The 10,274-nt window shown below is 33.3% G+C and overlaps 1 protein-coding gene across 1 annotated transcript; it reads right to left on the bottom strand.

The window, feature by feature from the left end:
• Nucleotides 1-7,726: 7,726 nt before the first annotated feature.
• On the bottom strand, nt 7,727-9,560 carry LOC140179852 (uncharacterized). The gene is made up of 5 exons (XM_072219603.1): nt 9,461-9,560; nt 9,299-9,386; nt 8,545-8,699; nt 8,363-8,464; nt 7,727-7,937 (listed from the first exon to the last, which is right to left on the bottom strand). Exons 2-5 carry the CDS (start codon nt 9,344-9,346, stop codon nt 7,760-7,762), a joined length of 483 nt encoding a protein of 160 aa, XP_072075704.1. The 5' UTR covers nt 9,347-9,386; nt 9,461-9,560; the 3' UTR covers nt 7,727-7,759.
• Between the last annotated feature and the right edge of the window lie 714 nt (nt 9,561-10,274).

The raw sequence follows: 10,274 nt of genomic DNA, 5'->3' as shown, positions 1-10,274 counted from the left end.
CTCTAAATAATTAATTATTTAGAAAATTAGTATACGAATATTTTAAGAAACACTTGATAGGTGTGATTCTCTTGCATGCATTATATACCAATTAAATAACTAAGCCAATATGCGAAACAAATAATATTGTAAAAGGCAAAAGTAATAAGAAAAATATTAAAAAATATTTATAAAATTTTTTCATCCCATCATTAACAGATAGTTAAATACAGACATGTCAAAAAAATAAATAAAATGTACAAAGAAACTGTTTTTTTTTTTTTTGTCAAATCAAATTAACGAGAGAAAAAGACATAACGCTATTTGTCTACGTGAAAAATTGGTAACAAATTAAAAAAATTAAAAATGGATTAAAAATATAGATTAAGTAAGTAAATTGAAAAAAAATTATAACCACAATGGAGGAAGGCAAAGGAGAAGGATGGAGGCAATTCAATTGAGAATGTTAAAAAAAAAAAAAGAAGAAAAACATCAAAAGAAATACAAAAATGATAAATTTTTTTAAGAAACTACAACAAAAACTCTAATAAAATAATTAGAGTGAAGCTACAGAGTACATTGTACTCAAAACAAAACGGTACAAACTAAAACTAAGATAAAACTAAATAAAATATAATTTAAATGAATATCACAAAATATAATAAAATTTACCAAAAATTACTTACCAATATGACATATAATTTAATTGAACACTTCCTCCATCATAAATTATTCTTTTGTTCTTTTCATACATGCTTCTAAAACCTACATTTATCATAGTCATAGTCTATTTTAGGAAGTTATTTGAGTAAGAGAAGTAAAGAAAATTAAAGAAATGATAAAAAAAAATAAATTATTTAAGTGCAGGATTGAGAAAGAAGTTACGTGTGAATTTTTTTGTAACTGATAGTGAAATGCATAACTGTAAAGTTAGTTTTGGATTGTGTTGACACTTAACAGGGTTAAAATAGGAAAGAAAATTGGACACCAAACTTGAAGTTTTCGCATTATATATTGTTATAGATTATAGATATTGTAAAAAAATACTACACACACATATATATAGGTATTTACTCAAATAAAGATATTAAAAATATCTTTTTATAAAAAATTTTATGTTAAAAGTATATTTTATTTATTTAGCAACACTTTAAAAGATAATAATATTTTTATAGCATATCAAATTAAATCCTATAATTTATTATCTAATGATAAAAAAGATGCATTTTCACATAAAAATAATTATAAAATTTTCATGATATTATTAACGAACCGAAACCCCAACCGGAGGGACTAGAAGGGGGAGCCCGGCGCCAGAGAACCTTGCTTTGGTGTGGGGCACCTGATTGACGCCAAAATCCCGAAGCCTAATTCCCATTTTCCATGGAATAAGTAGGATTCAGGTGATAACGGGGATAACCATTGCTGTGGGCGAGGCTTCCGAACCTTAACCTATGGCCACGATGCCGTACTTCCAATGGAGAAAGATTGAGTTGGAGGAATCTATAGGAGGCCCGCGCTTTTCAATCTAAGTCTTTTGTCTCTCTCTCTTTGAGACTAGGAATAATAAAGAGATTCGGATACTGGCTCGGCAACCCTTGGTAGGTCTAGAGTCCTACCAGACGAACCCCCCTGGCGCCGGGCTCCCCCTTCTAGTCCCTCCGGTTGGGGCCAAGGCCGAGAAGATTAGATAGTCAGTTCCTGGATCAAGTAGAAATGACTTAGTTACATAAGGAATATGGCGACGACAACAGCATGTCGTAGAAGGAGATAACAGGCGGTTTTCAGATACCGCTATACAATTACAACCCGTCTTTGCTCATCTATTGTGCTATTCTATTGGTATTCTCTATCCCATGGCATTCTCGGAAAATACAACATTTTTGTTACTTGACCAACCATCAGATGAGACAAAGTCTGAAAGGTCACTGTGCACCTGTTTAGGATAGTTACCCAGAACGTATTGAAGCTTACCTTATTAGAGAAGAAGAGCCTATGACTCCAGGTTGCTGAGTGGGTTCGCCTGTGATCTCGATAGACCAACTTGATGAACTTAGTAGATCTTTTTAGGAGGCTCCAATGACCATAGATAGGACCTATCCAATTTTTACAATGGATACGACCGAAAACGATATATGAGTTAATATATGCTCTAAAGTTGACTTTTTCTCGGAAGGAGGGAAATGACATAAGAGGGGATTCACAACTTATAGAACTAGATTAGATGGAGCTTTCTCTGGTCTCAGTTTAGCCGATCATTCCGCTGGCATCTTGCATTCATGCCTCGGATCACCATATATATATAAGTTACATATTGCGTACAATATCATAATGGAAACAACGCATATATATTTTGATTCGGTAATTAAAATTAATAAAATTAAATATTTTCAATAATTAAATTATGAATGATTTTGATACTACTTATTAGAATAAATAATTTTATAATTTAGATCATTTATATTATATCACCAAAAATACATATCATAATACGAAAGTGTATCTGTATTCATAAAAATGATTGAAGAGTTGTCTCAATCTTTCTCAATCAACACTTTTTATATTTCTGATAGAGCTGAATTGCAACTCTTCTGATGAAAAAAGAGCTACAGAATCAATCGATTTTGCTATGTTGGAAACTGAAACACTGAAGTCACTATTTATATTTAAACGTGTCACCCATTAAATCTTAAAGTCCAAATAAAAATAGTATCTCTGGTTTTATTCTCATTTAATTCCAAATCAAAAATAAAATGTGTCACCCATTGAATCTTAAAGTCCAAATAAAAATAGTATCTCTGGTTTTATTCTCATTTAATTCCAAATCAAAAATAATTATGACGTATTCAATTCAACATTTATGACAATAAATAAGATTACCATTATATAGATCATTTAATATAAAATAGCACTATTTCATAATTGATATATATGTATTATCCACAGACAAATTACAAAATTGATAATTTCTGAATATATTACTCTCCAAGTCTCCATTATCAAATTGCTAGTCTAATTATACTCTCCAATCTCCATTTTCACAAAGATGTTTCCTTGTCAACCACTGCCGGCCGCAATCTACCAAAATTAAAATTATAAAAAGACCAAAAAAAGAGTTGAACATAAAAATTTGTATTTCAAACATTCAAAACTAACAAACTAATATTTACATTTAAAAAATAGAATAAAAATAAGAGTTAAATCTCAAAGTGGTCCCTAAACTTGCAATCGAGTCTCACGGTCGTCCCTAAACTTGCAATGACTTCAATATTATCCCTGAATTTAACAAAAATGACTCATGGTCGTCCCTAAAATATTTTTCGGGGAATATTCTTTAACGACGTGATGACGTGTATTGAGAGACACCATGGTGGATAGGTGACGTGACTGTTATCGTTAGTTGACTCAATTTAGTCCCTGAAGTAGTTTATAACCCTAGTCCCCAATTTGAGTTCCATCTGTGTCTACCATTAGAAGTCACCCGTTGTCTTCTTCTCTGCTCTCTTTTTTCTTCTTCTCCGCCACATCTCCTTCTTCTTCTTTCACTATTAGAAGACACTATTTTGTCATCTTCTATCTCCTTCATCCTCCTTTTCTCACCTTTCTTCTATCGCTCTCTCTATAAGTGCTGTAAACCCTAAATCCTTTTCTTCTTTTCCCATTTTCTAATTCCCCAAAATTTCGCAGTTTTATTCATGTATCTCCCAAGCTCCCTAATTCACTTGGAACCCTACCATTGTTTTTGACCCTGCGGTGCTTCTTGATCAATTGGATCGTTCTGAGGAAGCTAAAGCTCTAGTCTTTGAGGCCACTTCCAAGCTTGAATCTCAAAACAAAGAGCTTGCTCTTTTCTACTGTAAATTGCTTGAGTCACACTCCAAGCGAGGCTCACCGAAAGGTTTTGATGTTGCTTATTGTTACATGAACCAACTTTTTCGTAGTTCTTCCTCTGTTTACATAAAACGTAGGGCGTTTGAGTATATGGTTAGTGGTTTGTGTGCAATGGATAGGCCTCGTGAAGCCGATGATTTTGTTGAGGATTTGAGAGGCAATGATGGAGCGATTGACCCTTCAGCTTTTGAGTTGAAGTCCATTATGTATGGTTTTGGGAGGCTGGGGTGGTTCCATGATTTGCAGAGAGTTGTGGATCAAATGAAGTGAGGTGGCTTTGAGATTGATACTGTTTGCGCTAATATGGTTCTTTCAACTTTTGGCACTCAAGGTGAGCACATGGAAATGGTTTTCTGTCTTAAGAAGATAAGAAGCTCAGACATCTCATTCAACTCCTCAATCGACAATGGCAACTCATTCAGGAGGTAATCGACAGTGAAAATGGTTTCCGGACTTAAGGAGTTATTGGATTCTTGTGTGAGAGGTAATGGTGTAAGACTTATCGGAGGCTAAATTGAATTTGCATGGATGTCATTTGGGTTCTTCCTATTTGATTATGCTGTTTTGGTTGAAGGAGATGTGGCGGAGAAGAAGAAGAAGGAGAGCATAGAAGAAGAAAGAGAGTGACTTCTAATTGTGGACACAGATGGAACTCAAATTGGGGACTAAGGTTATAAACCACTTCAGGGACTGAATTGAGTCAAATAACAATAACAGTCACATTACCTATCCACCGTGGCGTCTCTCAGTACACGTCATCACGCCATTAAGGAATATTTCCCGGAAAATACTTTAGGGATGTGAATCACCTTTGTTAAATTCAGGGACAATATTAAAGCCATTGTATGTTTAGAGACGACCGTAAGACTCGATTGCAAGTTCAGGATCACTTTGAGATTTAACTCTAAAAATAAAGAGAAAATGACATATCTATGATAATAAATAAATGGTCTATTCAAATTTTATTTAGAAGATCATATAGGCTTTTTGGATGTTTTAAAGAGGAGAATGTAATCGTCTAAAATTTTTTTTCTTTCAACATCCAAAATTATATATTCAAATTTATCAAAATACACACAAATAATAATAATAATAATAATAATAATAATAATAATAATAATAATAAAAGAGAAGGTATATGCTAATACATTTTAGGAAAAAAACAAAGAGTATAATATTTTTTGAACTCTAAAGTATAAATCTTATCTTGAATCCTGAATTTTAAAACCTAAAATTTTGAATCTTAAATTTTAAATTCTAAATTTTAAATTCTAAATCTAAGCCATTGATATAAAATATAATAAATAAAAAATAATATTTATTTAATTAATAAAAGGTAGAAGGCTAGTAAAAAATGTTTAAAAATGAACCAAAAGAGAAGAAACTTCATGCAAATGTAACAACAATATCTAAAAAAAAATACCAAACAGGTCTCAGATTTTATTATCAAACAACAAAATCAAGAGGCTTTAACCAAAACCTTAATTTATTTTACTTAACAAATAAAACACAATAATAACAATATCTTAAGCATATTAATTTGTCTTCGACATAACATAAGCATTCAAAAAAAAAAAAATACAATATGATAACATTGAATTTGGGGCACCTAAGCAACAAAGGCAGACATGGGCGAAGACAAGTGACGGTAGCGACAACAATAAAAAGGAGAGGGAGCTGCCAATGTTGTAAATAGGGTGGAAAGGAGCAACGACATAGCGAACAAGTAGAAGGTGGTGGAGGGTATCGCAAACCAACCAAATATGCCGATGATGGAGGGGGACGACTGTCTTGCAAACAAAGATGGAGTGGACAACAGCTCTGCAAAACATGGAGGATCAAACTCCTTTAAGTAAAAAAAAAAAATAGAGAAAAACTCTGCGTACAAGCAATTAGGGCTTGTAAGAAGTCACCAAAAAAAAATTAGGGCTTGTAAGTATTACAAGTCAATTAAACTCTAATCCCCAAAATTCGCTGTAAGTGCTACATTCTTTACACGCGCTACATCCCTTCTTCTTCTCCTTCTTTTTCGATCGTTCTTTTCTCCCCCTTTCTCACTGGTTTGTTCTTCGTCGTTGACGTTAGTTCCTCCACATACTGTTACGGCACGTTTTCATTGCACCTTCTTCTTCTTCTTGCTGCACATTCTTCTTCCTCTTCTTCTTCTTCTTCTTTTCTTCTTCTTCTTCTTCATTGCACTTTCTTCTTCTTCTTCTGCACGTTCTTCTTCTTTCTTTTTTCTTCTTCTTGCTGCACCTTCTTCTTCTTTTTCTTCTTCTTTTTTCGTTATTATTGATTTCTATTGTTTTTTGACATCAAGCTCTGAAATCGTTTTTGAAGAAGAAGAAGTAGCAGAGATGAGGAGGAGAAAGAGAAAGAGTTCTGAATTATGCATGATTTGGGTGTATTTCTTAAATCCTTTGGGTGTTTTTCTGTAATCTTTTGGTGTATTTCTATAATCGTTTGGGTGAATTCCTGTAACCGTTTGGGTGTATTTCTGTAATCTCTTGGGTGTATTTTATGTAATCGTTTGGGTGTATTTCTGTAATCTCTTGGGTGTATTTTATGTAATCGTTTGGGTGTATTTCTGTAATACTTGCTATTTTTTCTGAAATGAAAAATACACCCATAGATATCAGTAAGATACACCCATAGATATGAATCAGATACACCCATAGATATCAGTCAGATATCACTCAAATATACCCAAATGATTACAGAAATACACCCAAAGGATTACAGAAAATACACTCAAACGGTTACAAGAATTCACCCAAACGATTATAGGAATACACCCAAAGGATTTAAGAAAATTCAGAACTCTTTCTCTTTCTCCTCCTCATCTTCTGCTGCTTCTTCTTCTTCAAAAACGATTTTACCATGAAAAATCGAAAAAAAAAAAGAGAAAACAGAGAGAAAAGACGTAAATGAAGAAGAAGAAGAAGAGGAAAACGAGGAAGAAGAACGTGCAGAAACGAAAGAAAAGGAGAAGAAGAGTAAGAGGAAGAAGAACGTGCAGCAAGAAGAAGAAGAAAAATTTCAGAAACCATGAAAATCGAAAAAAAAAAAAACGAAGAGGAAGAGGAAGAGGAAGAGGAAGAGGAAGAAGACGAAGACGAAGAAGAAGAGAAGAAGAAGAAGAAGAAGACGAAGAGGAACCGTTTGAGTGGGGCGCGTGTAGTTACGCTCCATTCAAAATGAGTTAATGCGCGTGTTAATGAAGTTTGGGCTGATAACTTGTAAAACTTGTACGGCCTTTTTACTTGTATGTGTAGCAGGCCCAATGCGAAAAGCAACAGGCCCATAATCAAGCATTTTCTCATCCAATCCCATTTTGGAGCATTATACCTTTGGACATTTCATAATCTAATTTTTTAACCCATTATTTACCTATATGTCTTGTTTTCTTTATTAATAAATTACAGTGATAGCGTGCCTTCTATAAATACAAAAGTAAATCGCATCATTAAAATTGTTTTATGTATTTTTAAAAAATGGTTAAATGGTACTTGTAGTACGAAATTGAACAAAAATAAAATAAATAAAACGATTCTACCCAATGCAATTTAAGCATGTATTTTAAAAAGCAATGGAGTTTAAATCGCATTAGGGGTTTGGGTTCAACAAAAACGGAGACATAGTGTGCCAGTATGATTTAAAAGCAAATAAACAAAACCAATTTGATGATGTAATAAGATTAACAAAACCTATTTTGATGCAATTTATTAGGAGATATTTAAATGGTAAGATATATAAATAAGAGAAATATCCTTTTGATATGTCTTACTATTGTAGGATTTAGGAGCCATAATGTGAATAATGGCCCTGATTTTGCATAGTAATTAAATGTTAGCACGTATATATGAATTTAAGCAGGTCCTATATGAAATCAATGAGTTGATGAATTCTCTTTCTCATCGTCACTATCTCTAAGGTGCTCTTTCAATGGCTGTCCTAGAGTTCCCCAGTTTGTATTGTCCCATGATGGATCAATTTCTGGGAGTTCATAGTCATCTGGACGCAATGACAATTGGAACTCAGGTAACTCTGGCAATGCTTGAACACCCCTGCAACATCATTAATTACCAAAATGCCATTATTGGATGACTCTCATGCAGATGTTCTCATGCAAAATTGATAGTTATGAATTATTAGATAATAACTTAATCAAACATGTTAAATTATTAAATAGTTTTTAATTATCTACTTTATTCATACACGAGGTCAACTCATTTTTCTTTTATAATTAGATATGGTGCAAGCCTATACCAACTCTATATGTCTAATGTCTATTGTCTGTAATTCTTAGATAAATAAGAAGTAAATAAAGTTTTTCTTTAAGACAGCAAAAAATTTGTATGATTTTATATTGTCTTTATTCTATTACCAAATAGGTTTTATGGCAATGCTCTTGTATTTCTAAACTAAATAGTTATAGAAAAGAGACACAAATGATGTAGTTGTAGGTATGGAAACAAAAGAATATCCTTACTTCTGTTGGTCCAAAAGGAAGGCATACATTTGGGATTTCCTTGATGCAACATCAGGAATTTTCTGATGTAAATGCTTCATAACACCCCAGAGTGGAGGAGCCCTTCAAATAAATGAATAAATAAACATATGATAATTAAAGTGTGTGAATGCAAGGAGAAAATCAAAGATAAAAAAAGCAACCTTGTGACTGGAGCTGCAAGACAAAAGGTTAGGCAAGCCTTCTTGCTTTCCGCCAGAAGTTGTTGTGCCGCAAGAAAACAAGAAACGGCGCTGAGGTTGTTGCTGGCTTCGTTACCCTTGTCAAGGATCAGACCATGGTAGTAATATGCTGCGGCCTGATAACATTTCTAAAATTGGTTAGGATAGTTACTACAAACCTTGGATTAAGATTACATTTTTCTTTTCCGACCCTCAAATCAAGCTTATCTTTTAATTCTGTTGGTGCTTAATGCTAAAGAAAAGTTCAGTTTCAGTATTTCCTGTAGTTGCAATGTTATCTAATTCTTTCATATTAAAAAAATAATTTGTTCTTTGTTGTTTAAGAGTTAACCTTGGTTATTAAAAGAAGTGTGATACTTTAAAGCTGTGGTACAGAATTTATTTGGTGTATTATTACAGTGTGAACACACCACCTTAATATATAGTTGCAAAAAGTCTTTTATTGAAAATATGATGTTTGACTGAGAAATATGACAAGGGACAAAAATTTGGCTTGAAGTAAATTCAAGTCAAGAACATATGCATGATACAATATATTCAAGATCACATGCGGCACCGAAAAAAAAGTTCAATCTAGGCATGTGATATTTTGTCTAGGAGGATTGAAGACAGAAGCTCATGTTGTTTCTGTTATGATCTTTCTAGAATGAGAAAGATGTCCTCAAGGTACCTTAAAATACTATGGGAAAGACAGATTAACAGTAACATTACTAACCTTGGATTCAAGGAATTCCATTAATGAACTTGAGATGCTTCTTTCCATGGCCTTGGTTGAGTTCACATCCTGTCAAGCAATGATAAGCCTGCTCAACAATGTAAACTTGTTGATAAGTTTCTGCCAAATAATCTCTTAAACAAGTTTAAGACGCAAATATACCTGACTAAAGTAGAGCAATTGTCACATGCCAACCTCCTCTTCACAGACAAAGTTGCCTTCTGAGATTCCACCGCAAGACCAAGCTGAATTTCAGTTCCCTGAAATTCACGGCCAAGTTTTGTTTTTGAAACAAAAGAGCTCACACAATAAGTGGAACAAGAACAACAACAAGTAAACAGAAAAATAAAAAAAGAACAAAAAAAAATAAAAGAAATAATCATAAAGAAGTTCATCAACCCCTCCTTAATTTTTTTTTTGTCTCCTAATTTTGTCTATAACTCTCCCATCTCCTAAATTTGTGAGCATACCGAACTATGTAAATCAATTGTGAGGAACATTTTCGACAACAATTTACCTGGCCTAATGCTTTGAATAGCTATAGCCTCCAATACACCATCCTTCAAGTCCTTGTGGGCAAAACTTTCCTGTATTTTGTTTCAAGTCAATTTCTGAAGTGTCTTCATCAATACTGGTCTACAACTGGTTCAGTAACCCCCATTTTTCGACACACGAAATACTATCTTTTCAAAATGGTTCCCTCAAAAATTGATAATTATCCTGTTATATCCGAAAGGGTTTGATCCTGTTGACAAATTCATAGGATAATCTCAATATTTGAGGATTAGGTTTGTCTTTGAACCAATCTTTCTCCAAAAATGATGGTTTACTAGTATGCTTGACATACTTGATTTCGGCGGGCTATCCAAGTAAGAATATTCCGGACGCAGAACTCGAGGTACCGGATAGCCTTTGGCAGTAACAAAGTCAACTGCTTCTCTCTTGCTATCTAAGATCACAAAAGGTGAAAGTTTCA

This window comes from Arachis hypogaea, chromosome 16 (genome assembly GCF_003086295.3).
Source record: "Arachis hypogaea cultivar Tifrunner chromosome 16, arahy.Tifrunner.gnm2.J5K5, whole genome shotgun sequence".
In the NCBI taxonomy this organism is placed as follows: domain Eukaryota; kingdom Viridiplantae; phylum Streptophyta; class Magnoliopsida; order Fabales; family Fabaceae; genus Arachis; species Arachis hypogaea.
Note: the sequence above shows the minus strand (reverse complement) of the source record. Positions and strands in the feature narration are given on the sequence as shown.

What these genes read in the sequence shown, in the direction of transcription:
- LOC140179852 (XM_072219603.1), bottom strand. Translation starts at nt 9,346, where the DNA reads ATGGAAAGAAGCATCTCAAGTTCATTAATGGAATTCCTTGAATCCAAG. An exon ending in CTTGCAGCTCCAGTCACAAG is followed by an intron (nt 8,465 to 8,544) that starts GTTGCTTTTTTT and finishes ATTTATTTGAAG; the next exon opens with GGCTCCTCCACTCTGGGGTG. An exon ending in TTCCTTTTGGACCAACAGAA is followed by an intron (nt 7,938 to 8,362) that starts GTAAGGATATTC and finishes ATGATGTTGCAG; the next exon opens with GGGTGTTCAAGCATTGCCAG.